Source organism: Theropithecus gelada, chromosome 3, assembly GCF_003255815.1.
Source record: "Theropithecus gelada isolate Dixy chromosome 3, Tgel_1.0, whole genome shotgun sequence".
NCBI lineage: Eukaryota > Metazoa > Chordata > Mammalia > Primates > Cercopithecidae > Theropithecus > Theropithecus gelada.
In genome coordinates, this window is record NC_037670.1 from 10,627,012 (window position 1) to 10,649,115 (window position 22,104).

The 22,104-nt window shown below is 55.2% G+C and overlaps 1 protein-coding gene across 5 annotated transcripts in view; it reads left to right on the plus strand.

Moving 5' to 3' along the window:
* Positions 1-22,104, plus strand: part of DTX2 (deltex E3 ubiquitin ligase 2) — a 45,089-nt gene that overhangs the window by 15,364 nt on the left and 7,621 nt on the right. For 4 of the 5 annotated variants that reach the window (XM_025378875.1, XM_025378872.1, XM_025378873.1 and 1 more), the window contains 4 exons: positions 3,385-3,741; positions 5,460-6,099; positions 15,188-15,288; positions 20,468-20,608. In XM_025378875.1, the coding sequence (XP_025234660.1) occupies positions 3,474-3,741; positions 5,460-6,099; positions 15,188-15,288; positions 20,468-20,608 (1,150 nt within the window). In that variant the 5' untranslated portion in view covers positions 3,385-3,473. The remainder of the gene's footprint in view (positions 1-3,384; positions 3,742-5,459; positions 6,100-15,187; positions 15,289-20,467; positions 20,609-22,104) is intronic. The other variant, XM_025378877.1, reaches the window with a different exon arrangement.

Genomic DNA, 22,104 nt, shown 5'->3' on the forward strand with positions numbered 1-22,104 from the left:
AGTTGAGTGTGGTGGCACATGCCTGTAGTCCCAGCTGCTCGGGAGGCGGAGGCAGGAGGATGGCTTTAGCCCAGGAGGCCGTGGGGCTGCAGTGAGTGGTGATTATGCCACTGCACTCTAGCCTGGGTGACAGAGTGAGACTCTAAATAAATACATAAATGTCACCTTTTATTAAGTAGTGTATGTGTGACCTTGAGTTATTCAATCAAGGTCACACATACACGACTAAGAGGCAGCACAGGGAACAAACCCAGGTCGGGTCTGGCTCTACAGCCCATTGTCTTAGCGAGGAGGACTCAGTCTGAGGTTCACCTTGGGCTTCACTTACAGGCCCTGCTTAAAGAGGGGGAAGAGGAAAGGAGAGCACGACCCACGTCTCTCAAGCACTACACACCCTCATTGTGACAACACGCCCATGCAGGGCCCTGGCCGGTAGGGCCACCACTGATACAATCTGGAGATTCCCATGACTGTCCCCTCAAGCGTACACATCATATTTTATCCCCATTTTGCCAATGAGGAAACTGAGACCCAGGTAGTTACAGTGACGTCCTCACAGTCGTGTGGCTCATGATAAGACTGGGACCCTGGGCTTCTGGTGTGGTCCCAGACTGTACTACCCCAGCAAGATTTCAATGAGAAGGGTAAGACCGCCTTCCCTGGAAGGGAGACAGATCTGGAGCAACCCCTGGAAAGAAGCAGGCATGGGCTATGGCATCAGCGTGCACACACGCTGCATCAGCTCTGATTATTATTATTATTATATATTTTTTGAGATGGAGTCTCGCTCTGTCGCCCAGGCTGGAGTGCAGTGGCCCGATCTCGGCTCACTGCAACCTCTGCCTCCTGGGTTCACGCCATTTTCCTTCCTCAGCCTCCTGAGTAGCTGGGACTACAGGCACCTGCCACCACGCCTGCCTTTTTTTTTTTTTGTATTTTTAGTAGAGATGGGGCTTCACTGTGTTAGCCAGGATGGTCTTCATCTCCTGACCTCGTGATCCGCACACCTCGGCCTCCCAAAATGCTGGGATTACAGGCTTGAGCCACCGTGACTGGCCTGACTTTTTTTTTTTTTTTTTTTTTTTAGAGGTGGGGCCTGTTGTCACCCAGGCTGGAGTGCCTTGGGATTATAGCTCACTGCAGCCTCCAACTCCTGGGCTCAAGCTGTCCTCCCGCCTCAGCCTCTTGAGTAGCTGAGACTATTGGCGTGCGCCTCCGCACCTGGCTAATTTTTAAATTTTCTGCAGAGATGGGATCTCAGTATGTTGCCCAGGCTGGCCTCAAACTCCTGGGCTCAAACGACCCTCCTGTCCCAGCCTCCCTAAACACTGGCATTACAGGTGTGAGCCACCACACCCAGTCCCCTTGACCTCTTTCAGCCTTGGTTTCCTGTCCGTAAGTGAGAGAAATGTCACCTTATCAGTCTATGCGGCTTAGGAGAGACTAGGACATTTGATGTTGGTTGCTAAATGTTGGACCCTGGACCGGCACTCCAACAGCCAGTGCCATGGGGGGCGGCCATCATATGGGGGCATTTGCAGGCCTCTTCTCATTCAGACAACTGGAGGTGCTGACTGGAATCATTGTCCACCTTCACTCTGTCATTCTGAAGCGGTGTATAGAACATTCTAGAATACTCACCACGTGGCACGCCCTGGCTGGGTCCCAGCGATGCAGCTGTGAATGAGGCAGGCTTGGGGTTGCTGCCACCTGGGGAGGAGTAGAAGGACCGTGATTACAGCCACGGGTGGATGCGGTTACTAGGGTTCTGGTCAGTGCTGTGGAGGGTGCAGAGGGCATGTGATGGGTCATCCTGAGCGACGCAAGCTGGGCCTGGAGGATGTGGAGTCTTTGCAAGGGAAGAGGGTGGGCTGGAGCGACTACAAGGAGAAGGTCTTAGGAGGTGGGGAGCTTGGGATGTGGGGAAGAACTCGCTGGGCCTGGTGGCCAGTCAGCAGGGGCCGGGCGGGGGAGTGGGTGCAGACAGCTTTGCAGAGGACAGAGAGGGGTGATTCGGTGCCCATCTAGGGCTTCCTTTGTGGTCAGTGATGCTTCCAGGGCACCCTGGAGACATGAGGAGGTAGAACCTGTGTCCCAAAACCCCTGCTCCTTTCCGAGACATGCTGGGTTCTCATCTTCAGCATGGTGGGTGCTAATAGGGAGGCTGAGATGGGTGGATCACCTGAGGTCAGGAGTTTGAGACCAGCCTGGCCAAAATGGTGAAACCTCATCTCTACTAAAAGTATAAAAAATTAGCTGGGCGCAGTGGCGCATGCCTGTAGTCCTAGCTACTTGGAAGGCTGAGGCAGGAGAATCACTTGAACCCACCTAGGAGGCGGAGGTTGCAATGAACCCAGGTCACACCATTGCACTCCAGCCTGGGCGACAACAGTGAAACTCCATCTCAATGAAAAAAGAAATGCGGCCGGGCGCGGTGGCTCAAGCCTGTAATCCTAGCACTTTGGGAGGCCAAGACGGGCGGATCACGAGGTCAGGAGATCGAGACCATCCTGGCGAACACGGTGAAACTCCGTCTCTACTAAAAAATACAAAAAAAAAAAAACTAGCCGGGCGAGGTGGCAGGCGCCTGTAGTCCCAGCTACTCCGGAGGCTGAGGCAGGAGAATCGCCTAAAACCCAGGAGGCGGAGCTTACAGTGAGCTGAGATCCAGCCACTGCACTCCAGCCTGGGTGACAGAGTGAGACTCCGTCTCAAAAAAAAAAAAAAAAAAAAAAGAAAGAAAAAAGAAATGCACGCATGATGAAATGATACACTAAGCAGTTGGGCCAGAGGGGAATTACCAGTAGCAAGAAAGAAGCTGCGCTGGTGACTAGCACCCGGAATTTCCGCTGCTCTTTCTTCATTGGCCTGTGCGGCGGTAGGTAGGCTGTAGGATTGACTTTGAATTCTTCCTGGCTGCCAGAGTAAAGAGGCAGGATCAGGTTCTTGATTCATGGTGCCCTTAAGGTGTTAGGGTAAGAAAAGCAAGCATGAGACCAGGCACAGCGGCTCACACCTGTGATCCCAGCACTTGGGAAGGCTGAGGCGAGTCGATCCCTTGAGGCTAGGAGTTTGAGACCAGCCTGGGCAACACAGACACCATCTCTACAAAAAGGAAAAAAACCAGCTGGGTGTGGCAGCAAATGCCTATTGTCCCAGCTGCTCTGGCAGCTGAGTTGTGAGGATTGCTTGAGCCCAGGAGTTTGAGGCTGCCATGAGCCAAGATCGCACTGCTGCACTCCGGCCTGGGTGACAGAGGGAGACCCTGTATCCCAAAAAAAAAATCAGCTGTGGAAAAGCATGGTGTGTTTCCCCTGCCCTGAGGCTGACTCTGCAGGGCTACTGCTGTACATTGGTAACTGCTCGTGTCTGTCCTATTCACAGATCTGCCGGAGGCTCTGGGCAATGACCCCAGGACTCCAGGCCAGAGGGGTCTGAAGCCGTTTGGGAAAGCAGCAGGACTCCTTGGGAAGATGGCCATGGCCCCAAGCCCTTCCCTGGTGCAGGTGTACACCAGCCCCGTGGCTGTGGCCGTGTGGGAATGGCAGGACGGGCTGGGCACCTGGCACCCCTACAGCGCCGCCGTCTGCAGCTTCATCGAGCAGCAGTTTGTCCAGCAGAAGGGCCAACGCTTCGGGCTCGGGAGCCTGGCCCACAGCATCCCCTTGGGCCAGGCAGACCCCTCGCTAGCCCCTTACATCATTGACCTCCCCAGCTGGACCCAGTTCCGCCAGGACACCGGTAAGACGCTGTCTGCCTCTCGCACATATCTGGGCGCCGCACCTGCTTTCCCACAGGCTCTGTGCCAGGTGTTGGGGTGATGGACGTGACCTACAGAGCTGCTCTCTCCCTGCAGCACACGTGGTGGTAGGTGGGTGCAGTGAGTGGGAACATCCACACAGGTTGAGTGCAGCTCACAGTGAGATGCTGTGGGAGGCCCTTCCCCTTGTCTCACAAAGCAGAAATGCCCGTCCTGACCGCAGAGGTTGGAGGGTCTCTTTGGCAGGCAGGCTGGCATGGAGGGGTGGTGCGCCATGGGAGTTCAGAGGGCCCTGCCCCACCACTCAATGGCTGTGTGCCCTGGGCAGGCAACTGCGCCCCTCTGCATGTGTGCATTTCTGCTTTTTGGTCTGCGATGTGTTTTGATCTTTTTTTTTTTTTTTTTTTTGAGACGGAGTCTCGCTCTGTTGCCCAGACTGGAGTGCAATGGTGTGATCTCGGCACTGCAACCCCTGCCTCCTGGGTTCGAGCAATTCTCCTGACTCAGTTTCTCGAGTAGCTGGGATTACAGGCGCCCACAACCACACCTGGCTACTTTTTGTATTTTTAGTACAGACAGGGTTTTGCCATGTTGGCCAGGCTGGTCTCGAGCTCCTGACCTCAGGTGATCTGCCTGCCTCGGCCTCCCAAAGTGCTGGGATTACAGGCGTGCGCCACCACGCCTGGACCTGCAGTGTGTTTTGATCAGCATTATTGAGAATGAGGCACCAGTTTCCTCTTGGAGCCGTCCCTTCCTCCATTCCAGGGTGATTTTGTCCCCAGGGCCATCTGACAATGTTTGGAGACATTGTTGGTTGTCACAGCTGAGTGGGTGGGAGGTGGGGGTGCTCCTGGCATCTGGTGGGTGGAGGCCAGGGATGCTGCTCACCGTCCTGCAGCGTATAGGGCTGGCCCTGCAATAAGGACTTATTGGCCCATAGTGTCACCAGTGCCAAGACTTGAGAAACTGGTTTTTCCTTTTTTTTTTTTTCCAATTTTAATTTAAAATTTTTTTTAAAAGTATGGGATTTTTTTTCTTTTTTTGTTTTTGTTTTTTGTTTTTTGTAGAGACAGGGTCTCCATCTCCCTGTGTTGCCCAGGCTGGTCTTCAACTCCTGAGCTCAAGTGATCTTCCTGCCTTGGCCTCCGAAAGTGTTGGGATTACAGGCTTGAGCTATCACACCTGGCCCTGGAAACTCTGTGTTAATCTTTGTCAGGAGTGTCGTAGAGTCTGTGAAAACTGTGGCTGTCAGTCAGCTCCCAAGTCATCGCCTTCACGTTGTGTGAAGTCAACTGAGAAAGATAGCAGACAGGATAAATAATAACACTGAAATTGCATATTGTGGTGGAGAGCAGGAAGTGTTAATTGGGGAATGAAAGTGGCAGGTGTCATAGAGGCCGTGGATTTGAAGTTAGCTGGGTATAGTGTCATGTGCCTGTAGTCCCAGCTCTTCAGGAGGCTAAGGCAGGAGGATCGCTTGAGCCCAGGAGGTCAGGGTGGCAGAGAACTATGATGACATCACGGCACTGCAGCCTGGGCGACAAAGGGGACCCTGTCTCTAAAAATAAATAAACAAATAGCAGCATGACTGTGTACCTACTGTGTTCCTATTTATTTGGGCTGTTGAAAAAAGAATTTGAACGTTCCCTGTATTTTGGGGATGCTAGCAGACTAACCTTTTGTTTTTCTTTGGAAACAGGCACCATGAGGGCTGTGCGGAGACACCTGTTCCCCCAGCACTCAGCCCCTGGCCGAGGTGTCGTCTGGGAGTGGCTGAGCGACGATGGCTCCTGGACCGCCTATGAAGCCAGCGTCTGTGACTATCTGGAGCAGCAGGTGGCCAGGGGCAAACAGCTCGTGGACTTGGCCCCGCTGGGGTACAACTACACTGTCAACTATGCCACCCAAACGCAGACCAACAAGACTTCCAGCTTCTGCCGCAGTGTGCGGCGCCAAGCAGGGCCGCCTTACCCGGTGACCACCATCATCGCTCCGCCGGGCCACATGGGCGTTGCCTGCTCTTGCCACCAGTGCCTCAGCGGCAGCGGAACTGGCCCCGTGTCAGGCCGCTACCGCCACTCCATGACCAACCTCCCTGCGTACCCCGCCCCTCAGCACCCCCCGCACAGGACCGCTTTTGTGTTTGGGACCCATCAGGCCTTTGCACCGTACAGCAAACCCTCACTCTCCGGGGCTCGGTCTGCGCCCAGGCTGAACACCACCAACCCCTGGGGCGCGGCTCCTCCCTTCCTGGGGAGCCAGCCCCTCTACCGCTCCAGCCTCTCCCACCTGGGACTGCAGCACCTGCCCCCAGGATCCTCCACTTCTGGTGCAGTCAGGTATCGTGGGCAACAGCCACTCGTTTTGTCTGCCCTGTGTTTCCGCTCTTACTTGGCTGGGAAGACTCACCCCAATTCCTGCAGACGCGGCTCCTGCCCCCTGGGTGGTCCCTGCCATGGCATCTCATTTGCATGTGCCATGTGGGTGCTGAGGTGCCGTGGCCGTCCAGAGCCTACCTGACCCCTTGTACCTGAGTCCTGGTGGTCACCACACGGGTTAGAATCTACAGTCCTTTCACTCACGATGCTGGGACCCTCCACGGAGAGCAGAGTTAGAGGCCTGTGGCCTCTGCTTGCGGGCTTCATGGCAAGCATTGTGCCGAGAACACCGGGTCACTGCCTGTACACTGACTCCTGCCATGTGCCAGGTCGTGAAGACCCAGAGACCAGAGCATCAGCCCTTACCCCTGCGACCCAGTCTAGTGTGGGGGGCTGTCAGCACGGTGTGAGGGAGGACAGAATGTGGAGCATGTGGCAGTGGCTGCAGGTGGCATGGGTGACCCGGCCCCCTGCTGATGCAGCCCAGCCCAGAGTGCCTGGTAAAGCACTCAGCTCCTTGAGAGAGAGAGAAGGATACCACGGGCCCAGTGCAGACCAGAGCAGGTGGCATTTAAAGTGAGGAGATTGGCCAAGCACAGAGGCTGACACCTTTAATCCCAGCACTTTGGGAGGCCAAGGCAGGAAGATCATTTGAGCCCAGGAGTCAGAAACCAGCCTGAGCAACATAGTAAGACCTCATCTCCACACACACAAAAAATTTTTAATTAGCCAGGCATGGTGGTGCACACCTGTGATCCCAGCTACTCAGGAGACTGAGGCAGGAGGATCGCTTGAGCCCAGGAGGTCGAGGCAGCAGTGAGCTGTGATCGTGCCACTGCACTCCAGCCCCTAGGCAACAGAGCGAGACCCTGTCTTAAAGCTGGGCCCAGTGGCTCATGTGTGTAATCCCAGCACTTTGGGAGGCCAAGGTGGACATATCATCTGAGGTCAGGAGTTTGAGACCAGCCTGGCCAATATGGTGAAACCCATCTCTGCTAAAAATACAAAAATTAGCCAGGCATGGTGGTCAGCACCTGTAATCCCAGCTATTTGTAAGGCCGAGGCAAGAGAATCCCTTGAACCCAGGAGGTGGATGTTGCAGTGAGCCGAGACCACGCCACTGCACTCCAGCCTGGGTGACAAAGAGTGAAACTCCATCTCGGCCGGGCGCGGTGGCTCAAGCCTGTAATCCCAGCACTTTGGGAGGCCGAGACAGGTGGATCACGAGGTCAGGAGATCGAGACCATCCTGGCGAACACGGTGAAACCCCGTCTCTACTAAAAAATACAAAAAACTAGCCGGGCGAGGTGGCAGGTGCCTGTAGTCCCAGCTACTCGGGAGGCTGAGGCAGGAGAATGGCGTGAACCCGGGAGGTGGAGCTTGCAGTGAGCTGAGATCCGGCCACTGCACTCCAGCCTGGGCGACAGAGCGAGACTCTGTCTCAAAAAAAAAAAAAAAAAAAAAAAAAAAACTCCATCTCAAAAAAAAGATAAAATGAGGAACCCCCCTGGATTTCCCTGGGTTTGGCCAAAGTGAATGCTCTGGGCTGGCCGTAGCCCTCTGACGCTCTGGCTGACTTGGGGCTTCGTCATTCATTATTGAGAGTGTTGGGCTTGGAGCACATTTTGAGAATTCAAAGTGGTAGCTGGGACGGGGCTTTCCGAGAGTGTGCTGGTGTGGGTGGTGAGGGAGTGTGTGGGCCGCACTGGCCCTGGTCAGCATCCTGCTGCCTCCCTGCTCACTGGCCCACCCCTGCCTACCGCACCCACGTCAAGGGCTGAAACTTCTCAGGGTGGTCGAGACCTCCTTGGCGACTTCTCGGACCTCTAGTATTTTTTCAGACTGTGTTTCTGAGGACCCTGTCAGCTTGTGTAAGACACAGTGACAGCGCCTCCCACTTATTGGTTCGTGTCATGTGCCAGGCCCTCCTGAGCAGGCTGCGTGAGTGACTTCACTCATGCCACGACGCTCTCAGGCTGAGCAGTGTTCTTCACTTACAGGGGAGCACGTCCAGGCCCATGAGGTTGGCGACACAGCCAGCAAGTGCCAGAGCTGGGATTCAGCCCAGGCCCCAAGAGTGCGCTATCTGGGGCACATGGGGAGTTCTTGATGCTCCCGGGAAGGCAGGGGGCTCTTTTAATACATTTTAATTTTATTTTGTTACTATTTTTAGAGACAGGGTTTTGCTGTGTCACCCAGGCTAGAGTACAGTGGTACAGTCATGGTTCACTGCAGGCTCGAACTGCTGTGCTCAAGTGATCCTCCTGCCTCAGCCTCCTGAGTAGCTGGGACCACAGGTGTACACCACCACACCCGGCTAATTTTTCAGTTTTATGTATTGGCATGGTCTTGCCATGTTGTCCAGGCTAGTCTTGAATTCCTGGCCTCAAGCAATCCTCTTGCCTCAGCCTTCCAACGTGCTGAGATTATAGGCATGAGCCATCACACCTGGCCCAAAAGGCCTCTTGAGGGATGAGCTAGGAGGAGGCCACTAGACAGGAGAGTGATGGGCCTTGGGTGAGTTAGAGTTCTCTTGGGCATCTTCTGCCAGGAGTTGGGGCACGTGCATCTGAGATCTTTCTGGGAGTTGCGAGTACAGGAAGGTGTTATTGGGGTTCTCTTGAGGACACAGACATAGGCAAGCCGGGCTCAGGGAGGTGCTGCCTCAACTTCCCGCCCTGAATATCTGGGTCAGCCTGTTTCAGAGAACAGTGTACTCTATCTACAGGCCCAGGAGGGTTCTTAGAGGCACTGGGACTTCTGTCAGCTCTGTTTCACCCAGCCTCCTGGAGCTTCTTAAGTTCTTAGGAATTATTTTGAGGCAAATTTCTGGATAGTGCTAGAGCGGGATTCTCTTAATGTGGCTTTGTTCCTTTCTCCTGGTATTGGGCCCCACTGGTCTCTACTAAACCATTTGCGTGTCCCCCAATATTTCTCTGGGGTCCCCATCCCTAGCCTGAGGGCCTGCAGAAGTGCTGATGTGGGTCCCACTGGTGTGGGCCAGGCAAGTTACAGAAAAGAAGGTGGCTGGGCCAGTCCGTCTTCCCTTGGTGCTGGGCTGGGCTTGCTGTGTCTTGCCCCACATTTAAGTCAGGAGGGAACCAGGCCAGCAGGCTCTGTTAGTAGAACCAGCCTCAAAGGGGCCTGTCTCCTGGGGTAGGTGTAGGTGCATCCTGATTCCTTTGGTTTTCTTGGAGCTGGGGAGGTGTAATTCACCTGCACGGGCCTATCCCCGCGCTGAAAAACAGGCTTTTCGCCTGCCTGATTTATAGTGAGGCCCCCTGCAGTTAACCCTCCTCTGACGGGTATAGAGCCAGATGGGGCTTAGTAAATACCTGACCTCTTAACCTAGCAGGTGGCGAGCTTCTCACAGCCAAGTGCTTGTCAACAGCAGCAGGTGAAAGTTACCTTGGATGTGAGGGGGGCAGGCAGGGCAGGCGGGGCCCATCTAGAGCCAGCGCCATGGGCTGGGGAGGCCCGAGAACCGACTTTTTACTGGCAGCCACTAGAAATACCATGTGAACGCATGAAATCGAAAAATTTCCTGGAACTCATGTGCACAGCTTCCACGTGCCCCCTGGGAATAGGCCGTGATACAAGAAAGTGTGTCATCTGGGGCTGAGCTGCTGGGTGGCAGTAGATTTCCTGGTAGCTGAAGTTGATTCCTTTAAGCATCAGAACTTGTTTCAATGATATTGGATGGAAATCTTTCCTAAATGTGTCATGCACGCTCTTGTCTCCCTTAACGGAGAGCGTGTGGCACTGCATAGCACTTGGATGGCTTGGGGTGGTGGTTATGACCAGCAGTCTGTCACAGCTCAGCAAGGTGAAGCCTGTGGGCGTTTTGCTCTGCCAAATGGCTCAGTGGCCCTACAAAACTGCGCCCGCTCAGCTCTTGGTGGCTTGCTGCTGTGGTGGGCGGCTGCTGCTGCCCCTGCCCTTGCCTCTGAAAGAACTCACTTCCTCTTCCTCCTGCGGCCGCCTGTCTTTTGGCCTGTGGGATTGGAGTCATGGGGCCCAGATGGGGCCTTGCTGCTGACTTATGGTAGGCCCTGGGTCTCTTCTCTCTTTATTTTTTTCTTCTTTCTTTTCTTTTTCTTTGCTTTTTGTTTTGTTTTGGTTTTTTTAAGAGACAGGGTCTCACTCTGTCACCCAGGCTAGAGTAAAGTGGCGTGACCATGGCTCACTGCAGCCTCAAGCTCCTGGGCTCAAGGGATCCTCCTGCCTCAGCCTCCTAAGTGGCCAGGACTACAGGCTTGTGCCACTGTGTCCAGCTGATTTTTAAAATTTTTTGTAGAGACGGGTCTCACTATATTGCCCAGGCTGGTCCCAAACTCTTGGCCTCCCAAAGCACTGGGATTACAAGTGTGAGCCACCGTGCCCTGCCTCTTCTTCTTTTGAGCTGAGAGAGGGTTGGACTGGTCAGTTTCTGAGGTTGCCTTCTGCTCTATTGTTCCTGTGGTTTTCAGGATGTAGCTAGGGCCCTACAGGAAAGTACCTGGTGGACCTTAGGGCCTGGCTTCACCTCCCTCTGCTCCTGCAAGACCTGGTCCCCACGGATATTTGTCCTGAGTCTCCTCACTGCCCTGGCGGCCTTTGGGAATCATCCTCATAGGTAGAGGAATTGAGGCTCGGGAAGGGGACTTGCCATGCCCAGCGCACACGGCTTTGAGCGGGAGCATACGCTTCTAGCATCGTCTCCAGCCTCTGCAGCTCATGGGACTGGCTGCCAGCCCCAGTCCCAGAGGGTGTGGCCTTGGAGAGGGGCTTTGGATCTCCTTCCTCTCCGGCCTCCTGGTTTTGCCCCTCGCCCTGCATAGAAAACTCGGAGTCCTCATGTCTCACGTTTCCCACGCTGTCTGGGATCTTCTGGAGATGGTCACAGACAGGAAAGCCAGGGAGGGCCTGATAGGCGGACCAGGAGTCGGGGAGAGGAGGAGGGTGCCTGAGGTCATGACTGTAGGGACTTCTCAGAGAAGGACACTTCAGGGGGCAGTTGGTGCCCCCATCTGGGAACGTTCTGCAGGTCCGAGCCCTCTGAGGATGATGAGGGCGATTGATAACCTCTGAGGTTCCATCCACGCCTGGGGGCCCCCATCTTGGGAACCTCTGTATCCTTGTATGGTTCAGTTCCTAGAGGTCACAGCAGGGACACACACCGGGGGGAACTGTGATTATATGGGGGAAGTGGTGATATTTTTAGAGCTTTCTGCAGAACACACTCCTGGTTTCCTGCTCTCCAGTCACAGGGTGAGCGCCCATTGGAAGCCTCACTGTGCTTCTGCTTTCTGCTCTAGTCCTTGCAAGTAAGGACTTCTTGTTCGTTCTTGTTAGAACAGAAGCAAGCCTTCTCGTTCAGATACGTGCCTCTCCCTGGTGAAGGAAGACCTCACTTACTGGGATTTTTCTGTGGGGTGGAGCAGTCAGGGACCCCATCTCTGGTGGGGGTGGTAGGGGGAGGAGCACCATGGGCTTAGAGCCCCTCTGGGCCAGTGATGCCTAGCCTGCTGCATAGCCCATTTGTTTTGTAGACTTGCAGTGCCAAACTTCAGCTTTCTGGGCTCCAACTAAGGGCTTGAGCTCAGTGCTGCCCTAGAGGGTCCTGAATGCCTTCACTTACAGAACCTTAGAGTTGTAGAGACCATCAGAGATGATCCACTTTCCTTTAAAAAAAAAAAAAAAAAAAGGACAAGAGGGCTGGGCAGGTGGCTCACACCTGTAATCCCAACGCTTTGGGAGGCCGAGGTGGGTGGATCACTTGAGTTCAGTAATTCAAGACTAGCCTGGCCAATATGGTTAAACCCTGTCTCTACTAAAAATACAAAAATTAGCCGGGCATGGTGGTGGGCTCCTGTAATCCTAGATACTCGGGAGGCTGAGGCAGGAGAATTGCTTGAGCCTGGGAGGCAGAGAGGTTGCAGTGAGCCAAGATCACGCCACTGCACTCCAGCCTGGGTGACAGAGCAAGACTCTGAGGAAAAAAAAAGGTGGGGAAGAGTTGAAACCGACTGAGGAAGGGGAGGGGTTTGCTCCAAATGAATGAAAAGGTGAGTGTTCAGTAGAGCCAGGACCTTGACCCAGGTGTCCAGACTCCCTGCCCTTCTTGGCATTATCAGAGCCCCCAGATCCACTGCCAGCCTTGCCTTTGGATTGGGAGTAGGCGAGGAGAGCAAGAAGCTGCTGTTTGCGTGGCACAGCCGCAGAGACAATCCTGTTTGAGAACAGTCAACAAACAAACTCAGACCATGCACAGTGGCTCATGCCCATAATCCCAGTGCTTTCGGAGGCCAAGGTGGGAGGATCTCTTGAGGCCAGGAGTTTCAGACCAGCCTGGACAACATAGCAAGATTCTGTTTATATATATATATTTAAAAAACTAGCCAGATGTGGTGGCGCTCACCTGTAGTCCCAGCTACTCAGGAGGGTGAGGCAGGAGGATCACTTGAGCCTAGGAGGTGGAGGCTGCAGTGAGCTATGATTGCACCACTGCACTCCAGCTAAGAGCTTGAACTCCAACAGAGCAAGAGCCCAACTCTGTGAGCCCAGCATGCTTCCACCATGTCACTCTGCTGGCATGACCCTACCTCTAAAAAAAAAAAAAAAAAAAAAAATATGATGACTTAAAACCAAATGAGTGGCCAGGTGTGGTGCCTCATGCCTGTAATCCCAGCACTTTGGGAGGCTGAGGTGGGCAGATCACCTGAGGTCAGGAGTTTGAGACCAGCCTGGCCAACATGACGAAACCCCCGTCTCTACTAAATATACAAAAATTAGCCGGATGTGGTGGCACACACCTGTAATCCCAGCTACTCGGGAGGCTGAGGCATGAGAATTGCTTGAACCTGTGAGGCAGATGTTGCAGCGAGCCAAGATCATGCCACTGCACTCCATCCAGCCGGGGCACAGAGTGAGACTCTGCCTCAAAAAAAATAAATACAAAGACCAAATGAGTGACCTGAATATAATCATTGTAGGGAACAAGACGGTAATCCCAGCACTTTGGGAGGCCAAGGCAGGCAGATCATGAGGTCAAGAGATCAAGACCATCCTAGGTAACATGGCGAAACCCCATCTCTACTAAAAATACATAAATTAGCCAGGCATGGTGGCATGCGCCTGTAGTCCCAGCTACTTGGGAGGCTGAGGCAGGAGAATCGCTTGAACCTGGGAGGCGGAGGTTGCAGTGAGCCAAGATCACACCACCGCACTCCAGCCTGGCAACAGAGCGAGACTGTCCCCTCCCCCTCCCTCCCCCTGAAAAAGAAAGAAAATTACCACTGGTACAATACTCTGAAGTTTTTTTTTTCTTGATTTTTCACCAGTTTCCCACTACTGTCCTCTTTCTGTCCCAGGATCCAATCTAGGGTCCCACTTCGCTTCCAGTTCTTATTCTCTCCGTCCTTCTCTGGGCTGGAACAGTTTGTCAGTCTTTATCCTTCATAACCTTGTTACTTTCATAGAGGTGCTTTATTGAATGTCCCTTAATTTGAGTTTGTCTTAAGTTTTCCCATGTTTGGACAAAGATAATGCCCTTCATTATTTCTTTTTTGACAGAGCCTCCAGCCTGGGCTGGAGTACAGTGGTGAGATCATAGCTCACTGCAGCCTTGAACTCCCAGGTTCAAGTGATCCTCCCGCCTCAACCTCTCAAGTAGCTGGGGCCACAGGTGCATGCCACCACACCTGGCTAGTTTTTTCTTTTTTGGAGATGGGGTCTTGATTGTTGCCCAGGCTAGATAATGCATTTTTGACATTAAATCCCCCCAAAATGGTGTGTCCCTCCCAGAGCATCGTATCATGGGGTTTATGATACTGACTTGTCTGTTACTGGTGACGAAGGTCATGAGCATTTGCTAAAATGGTTTCTGCCAGGTGTCTCCTCTAAACAGGTGCTATGAGAACCTGCATTTTTTGTTTGTTTGTTTTTGAGACAGGATCTCTCTCTGTTGCCCAGGCTGGAGTGCAGTGGTGTGATCTTGGCTCATTGAAACCTCTGCTGCCCAGGTTCAAATGATTCTCCTGCCTTAGTCCCCCAAGTAGCTGGGATTACAGGCACCTGCCACCACGCTTGGCTAATTTTTGTAGTTTTAGTAGAGATGGGATTTCACCATCTTGGCCAAGATGGTCTTGAACTCCTGACCTCGTGATCCACCCACCTCGGCCTCCCAAAGTGCTGAGTCACCGCGCCTGGCCTTTTTTTTTTTTTTTTTTAAAGACGGAGTCTCACTTTGTTGCCCAGGCTGGAGTGCAGTGGTACAATCTCAGCAACCTCCACCTCCTAGGTTCAAGTGAAAGATTCTCCTGCCTCAGCCTACCGAGTAGCTGGGACTACAGGTGCGTGCCACCATGCCCAGCTAATTGTTTGCATTTTTAGTAGAGACGGGGTTTCTCCATGTTAGGGTGGTATCAATCTCCTGACCTTGTGATCCACCTGCTTCAGCCTCCCAAAGTGCTGGGATTACAGGCCTGAGCCACCGTGCCCGGCCCGAAAGCCTGCATTTTGCTAACACTGGTGGGTGTAAAATATCTTTTTATTTTCTTTATTCACAATAGGTATGAAATGATTGTTTTCAGAGCCTTTTTTTTTTTTTTTTTTTTTTGAGACAGATTCTCACTCTGTCGCCCAGGCTGGACTGCAGTGATGTGATCATGGCTCACTGCAGCCTCAACCTCCTGGGTTCAAGCCGTCCTCCTGCTTCAGCCTCCCAAGTACAGGTGTGCACCACCGCTCTTGGCAGACTTTTTAAATTTTTTGTGGAGATGGAGTCCCACTATGTTGCTCAGGTGGGCCTCAAACTCCTGGCCTCAAGTGATCCTCCCACCTCATCCTCCCAAAGTGCTGGAATTACAGGTGTGAGCCACCACACCCCTCCTGAGTCCTCTGAATTGCCCAGGAAAACAAAACCAAAGGCCTCTACACAGAGGCACCCAAGGAGCGTGAAAGCGCGAAGGCACCTCAGTGACTCCCACTTGGTGATGACACAGTGTTTCTCTCGCTCTCGTTTCTGATAAGTCAGCAGCACCGTAAGCTCTGCTCTTTTCTCCCCCAGTGCCTCCCTCCCCAGCGGTCCGTCCTGCAGCCCGGGGAGCATCCCTGCCACTGTGCCCGTGCAGATGCCAAAGCCCAGCAGAGTCCAGCAGGCGCTCGCAGGTAGGTGCCTGCCCTTGGGCTGCAGAGCAGTCTGTGCTCCGCGGGACTCAGTGGGGAAGAAATTGTGATGTGGGGCCTTGTCACCCTCTGGATCCTCAGGGAGAGCCAAAGCGGCTTCCTAGGGGAGCAGTGCCTCTTTCTGGTGATGGTATCCCCCCAGAGTGAGCCCAGGCACCCCTCCTTTGGCTCTCTGGGGACGTGGGGCCTGATGACGGTGGGCGCTCGAGTGCAGAACTTTTCATATCCTTTAACATTTTTGCATTGAATTGTATTATATTTAAATAGTCACTTTCCTGTCCTGAAATGCTTTAAACATTTCCTTAAAGGAGCCCTCTGGGGAATTAATAGACCTATTTCGGCTGTAGTTACCCTCATATCTTGAATAAGAAGCACCTTTTGGGTCCAGCCAGATCTTGTGCTGTACTAACCATACATCTTACATCTTGGAACTGTTTTGGGTTTGGTTTGGTTTGGTTTTTTTCGTGAAACAGAGTCTTGCTCTGTCACACAGGTGGGAGTGCAGTGGCGCTAACCCAGCTCACTGAAGTCTTAAACTCCTGGGCTCAAGCAATGCTTTCACCTTAAGGATCCTTAAAAATACCTACCACTGGCCCCCGCACCCATTCTGTTTCAGCAGCCTGGGTAGCAGGGTTTGCAGAAGCTCCACACATGGCAGGGTTTTGGGTTTTCTTTTTTTCTTTTTTCTTTTTTTGAGACAGAGTCTGTCTCTGTCACCCACGCTGGAGTGCAGTGGCGGGATCTCAGCTCACTGCAACCTCTGCCTCCCAGGTTTAAGCAGTTCTCCTGCCTCAGCCTCCCGAGTAGTTGGGATTACAAATGCCTGCCACCACACCCAGGTAATTTTTGTATTTTTAGTAGAGATGGGGTTTCGCCATGTTGACCAGGCTGGTCTTGAACTCCTGACCTCAAGCGATCCACCCACCTTGGCCTCCCAAAGTGCTGGGATTACAGGCATGAGCCACTGCGCCAGGCCTTTTTTTTTTTTTTTTTTTCTTGTTATAAGAGGATAGGATCTTGCTGTGTTCCTCAGGCTGGTGTGCAGTGGTGCAGTCATAGCTCACTGCAGCCTCCAACCCCTGGGCTGAAGCGATCCTTCTGCCTCATCATCCTGAGTAGCTGGGATTACAGGCACATGCCACCATGCCCGGCTAGTTTTTTATTTTTTATAGAGACAGGGTTTTACTATGTTGCCCAGGCTGGTCTTGAACTCCCAGGCTCAAGCCATCATCCTGCTTTGGCCTCCCAAAGCACTGGGATTCCCATCACGAGCTGCTGCGCCCAGCTGAGGTTATTTTCTAACTTCTGGAAAGTGCGAGGTATGTCAGGAGGTAGATGGCACCGCCGTTGCTCACAGGGTGATGTAGCAGAATTCAGTGAGTTGGTGTTTTAGGTGAGTCGCTGTCATAGTGCAGGGTGGCTGAGAGGGGACAAGTCTGGAGGCAGGGCGGCTAGTGCAAAGCCTGATCTCAGACCTGGGGGCACCAGCCAAGGCCTGACCAGCTTCAAGGCAGTGGAGTGGAGTAGGAGGTTTGGTTTGAAACATTCAGAGGCAGGAGCCGTCAGGCTGAGGGTTGTGAGGGGGGATTGGGGGTAGACTGAGGCCTGCTGGAGCACAGCCAGTCATGACTCAGGAGCAGCCTAGGGCTTGGTGTGTGGAGCACAGCCAGTCATGACTCAGGAGCAGCCTGGGGCTTGGTGTGTGTGAATTCATTGCATCCTTAAATCATTGAGGTAGGGGCTTTTGTGCCCATTTTCATTAGAGGAAACAGGCTTGGAGAATTAAAAAATTCTCTGCCAGCCCTTGGCAGAGCTGAGACACAGCCCCGGGCCTTCTTGCCTATGACAGTTTGGTGCTGCTGAGTCTGGGGGGAGGTTTGGAGGGACTGATGGCTGTGGAGTGGCCAGTGGAGCTGTTCTGGGGCAGTGGGATTTGGCTGTGGGCCTCAGAAGAGCAGTTTGTGGTGGAATGGGGTGCCCCGACCCCTCACTGGAGCGTGTGCGCTAGAGACCGCGGGCGGGACTCTGGGAAGAGAAGCCTGAAGAGAAAATGAAGGAGCAGCCAGAGAGGTGGGGGCAGGAGGGAGAGGAGCTGGAGTGGGGCAGGGGAGACGGAATGAGCAAGACGCACTGGCTAGAAAATCCCTGCCCACTGAAGTCACCATGCGGCGCCGTGGGGAAGTCACAGTGTACCGTGTATGCGCGTGTGCGTGGGCGGCCGTGGTGGTGTTGGAGACAAGTTGCGGGTAAACAGACGGGGCCCCCACACGGTTCCTCATGGCCTAGCTCCTTCCAGCTCTGGGGCTATCGCGAGCCTTCGTGGCCAGGCCTGACAGCGACCTCTGAGGCCATGACACAGATCTGAGTGCCCAGGATGTGGAGTTACCACCTGCCCCCTTCCTCTGCTCTTGAGGCTGAAGGTTCTATCCAGGCTGTGTCCCAAATTGTCCACCTGTTCTCTGTCCCCGTGGCTCTCAGAGCAATCCCGTAGCAAAGCAGGTATTTTAACGTCCGTTTTACTTGTGGGGAAACAGATTTGGGAAGCTGGTTCAGGCCTAAGGAAATAGGAGAGCCTGCAGGCTGTGTAGCCTGCTGCCTCCCCCAGTTCAAGGCCCAGTGTTGGTGCCTGTTGGGGGAGCATTGTCTAGGGGAGCGGGGAATGAGAGGAGCCTGGCCAGCACCCCAGAGCCAGAGCTGGAGAGCGGTGTCCTGTCACCCTGGCGTGCTTGTGGGTTGAGGAATTATACCATGCCCGGCTGCAGAGACGAGTCTTCGTGCACAGGGTTTTGCAAGGAGGTTTATAACCAGGAGGTCATGCTTTGGAAGGACTGGGTGCTGGAGGCGCTGCTTTCAGGTGATGGTGCCTCCAGGTGACAGCTCCCCTGGCTGTGGCATAGCCCAGCCCCTCCTTTATCGGGTGGGGGTAGGGACTGTGAGGCTGGGGCCAGGGTCTCCACCCCTCCTCTGGTCACAACAGTGGTCCATCCACAGCTCACACTGCTGCCCGGGGCAGGGGTGGGTGTCAGCAGCCTGCCCAGGACTGCTCAGCTGGTGAGGGCTAGCACTGGGCTTGAACCCAGGCTGGGAGGTCAGAGCACACAGAGGAGAGGCTTGGATCTCAGCCCTGGCCCTGGGTGCTAGAAGGAGGGGTGTCTGCAAATTGGAAGTGAGAGTCAGTGAGTGGGGGCTTCACTCTTCGGGGCTCTGACAGCGGGAATCCTCCCAGATGGGTGGAGAAAAAGGCTGTGGCCCTCTGAGTTATTCAGGTGATTCGGGGGCTGTCAGGAGTTTGGGGGGCTGTCCCTAGCCCTCCTCCTCTCCAGGCTTCTGGGTTGAAACTTGTGTGTTTGTGACTTGAATTCAGGGGAGTGGGTCCTGCCTTAAAAAGGACACGCATGTCGCTCATGTGGCCTCCTGGGGGCTGGTGGCAGCCCAGGGATGTCTTCATTCCTCAGCAAACACAGAGGGCTGCAGGCCTCCCAGGGACTAGGCACTGGAGATGCAGCTGCGGGCGGGACCTCGTGGAACTGGTGCTGAGGGAAGACAGTCCATAGAAGCAGAGGAGAGTGCATAGCAGGAGTCGTCCAGCAGAGCGGGGCAGGAGGCTTGGAGGCACAGGCCCCGTCAGGTGGTGTTCAGGGAAGGCCTGCCCACCGAGGCAGTGCTGCCGGAGAACCCTGGGTAGGGAGATGTGTTCTGGTCTTTGGTCCTCCCAGAGGACGCGGGTAGTGCAGAGGCACCAGGTTCTCTTGAAGAAAACTGCATCTGTCCCTGTCCTCTCCCATCTCTCTGCCACCGCACCCGCTTGTCCTTCTCTCCACCCAACATTCAGTTCCCACAGGAACCGCATTTGAGCCAGGAACAAGCTTGGGACGTTGAGGGCATTACGCTCCCGGGCTTGAACCTCCATCCTCTGATGCACGCTTTGGTGTCTCCTGCTGAGCGGCCACTGCAACTCACCCTGCCCGCCTTGGCTGTGCTGCCCAGGCTGGTGGCTGGCCTCCGCTTCTGTCCGCACAGCCAGGCACATGTGCCGGGTTGAGAAACTTTGTTCTTCTAGTGGGGACACCGTGGCTGGCCTGGCCGCCCCTCACCCCTGAGTCACGCCGTCTGTTCCTGGGTGGGGAGTGGGGTCCAGGAGGGCTGGGATCTCTACCAACTCCCCCGGCACCCGACTGTGCCCAGCCTCTAAGCCAGGTTCTGCAGACCCCGGAAGCCACCTTAAGGGATGGCTAAGAAGCTCCGGGCTTCCCCTTTCCCTGGAGAGGAGGTGCTTTTGACCTGACTGACGAATGACAGGGAGGACCAGGGAGCTGGCACTATGGAGAGCAGGGTAGGCCGAGGGTGTGGCAGAAACGGGTTCGTCCAGCAGGAGGACACGCTATGTCCCAGGAAGTGCTGGGTCATCAGGGAGCACAAAGGAAGCAGTGTCAGAGGAGGGTCTCCCCAGGACAAGTGCGGGGCTCCCTGCAGGTATTGGGCAGCGGTGAGCCCTGGAGAGAGTGGCCGGTCCGTCTCAGCATAGCTGCTGACCGCAGGCCCACCCTTGCCCGACGGCATCAGGGCCACAGCCTGGGGCTTTGCTGCAGCCCAGCCCTCACAGGATGAGGACGCTGCGGTGTGGGAGCAGGCCCAGGGGCCACGTTCCTGCCCGTCCACCCCAGTGCTGTCGCTGAAGGCCGTGGCACGCAGATCAGCCAGGAGGGGTGTGGAGCACACACAGCGAGCGCCGGGTGGAGGCTGGAGGCCTGGTAACCCCAAGCCAGGAAGGCCAGGGGCCTCCTGGGGAAGCTGAGCCCTTGGAGCCAGCGCCCCCCCGGAGACCCCATGCCCTGGGCGGCTTTCTGGAGTGGTGTCCTCCGCCCTCTGCTATCCTGAAGTCACGGGCTCCGTCCAGTCCCCACCTGCACACTGAGGGCATGGGCTTGTCTGTGGACCCTGGGGCCAGGGCTACCATGAGCCAGGCTGCCCCACCCTCTGGTTCCTGGCCTGGGTAGTCCTGGCAGCCCCTAGAGGCTGCATTCCCCAGGGAGACCTGTGGGTCCCTGTGGCCATTGATGGTGTCACGTCCTTGGCCTGAGCAGAGTTTGTTGGCGTCACATGCCGAATGAATCTTCTAATGTCTCTCCCTCTCTGCGTGTCTGATCTCACACCCGTGCAGGCATGACGAGTGTTCTGATGTCAGCCATTGGACTCCCCGTGTGTCTTAGCCGCGCACCCCAGCCCGCCAGCCCTCCCGCCTCCCGTCTGGCCTCTAAAAGTCACAGCTCAGTTAAGAGATTGAGGAAAATGTCCGTGAAAGGTAGTTCCTGTTCCCAAAAGCTCTCTGGCCTTTGCTAAGCCTCCTTCCAGCCTCGCTGCCTCTGACTGTCCTGCACAGACGCTCTTCCTTCTCTCTGCGCCCAGTCTCCTGTGGGAAAGGGCTCAGTGGCCCTTCTCCCTGCCCTCACTCGGCAGCAGAGGCGGCCCCTGGAAGCTGACTTTCCGCCGTATTCCCAGAGTTCAGCTCCTCTCCTCTAGTCACAGCTGGCCTGTGGGGGCTTGTTCTTGAGGACTTTGTGATTTTTATAAGCAACAAGTTGTGGGTGATAGGCGGCGCCCGGCTCAGGATGCGGGGACAACTGTCCCTTCTGCCAGGGCCAGCATGTGTCTCAGGAAAGGCTCCCAGACAGTGGTCCAGGTCTACTGCCCAGGTCTGCTGCCCTGGCCCCCAGCCCTGTGTGGCCGCCACGTGGGCTGCCTGAGAGGGGTCCCTTGGTGACCTCTGCCCTGCTCGTTGCATGGCCAGGGAAGGAGGGGCTTTAGGACCACAGCAGGTTCAGGGAGTTACAGCAAGACCTGCTCGGAGCAGCCTGTGATGATCAAGTTCTGAACCTTTCCCAAGCGGGTGCTGGCCCTGCTTCCACCCCCGGGCTGCGGAAGTGTGGACTGCGGCCAGTCCAGACTCTCTCGAGTGGGCGTGGTGGCGGGCAGGGAGGGTGGTCATGGTCCTGCTGGCGCTCAGTGGCTGTGTCATCTCAGCAGGTCCTCCCGGAGCCTCCGCTTAGCAGAGGAGCTGGGCAAGGACTAGGAAGTACTCGAAGCACCTGGTATGCGGCAAGGGTGGCTTCCGATTGTGTCCGACCTCCAGCCCACAGGCGAGGAGGTGTGCTCAGGGAGGGGTGGGCCTTGAGCTCCTGCCCTCAGCCCAGGGCTCTGCACGCCCTGCCCTTCCCCTGCCCTGGGGGAGGAGCCGGACTCGTTGGCAGGCCGGGCTGGCAACCTTCTGTGGCACTTGGGTTTACCTGGGAAGGACAGGCTCTTGGCGGGTCACCTCGCTGGCCCCTTTTGAGACATGTGGCTAATGGAAAGCTCCCTTCCATTCTGAAAAGCTGCAAGGGCTGGGGTGGGTGGGCGGGGGTGGGATGCTGTGCCCGGCCTCACCCCAGGCTCACCCGGAGATGGCTCTGGAATTGGCAGGCTTTTCTAAAGGAAAAGGCCCCCCTCGGCTTGAGTAGGGCGTTCCAGTCACACGGAGGGCCACCCTGAGCCGGGGAACCATCATTCTGGTCTGGCGTTCTCGCCACAGTGACTGGAGTGTGGGTTCGGGCAGTCTGTATGGGTGTGTGGAGGGGTGGGGTGTGTGGAGGTATGTGGGGTGTTTGAGGTGTGGGGTGTGTAGAAGTTTGGGGTTGTGTGGGGTGTGTGGAGGTGTGAGGTGTGTGGAAGTGTGGGTGGGGCGTGGAGGTGTGTGGGGTGTGTGGAGGTATGTGGGGTGTTTGAGGTGTGGCGTGTGTAGAAGTTTGGGGTTGTGTGGGG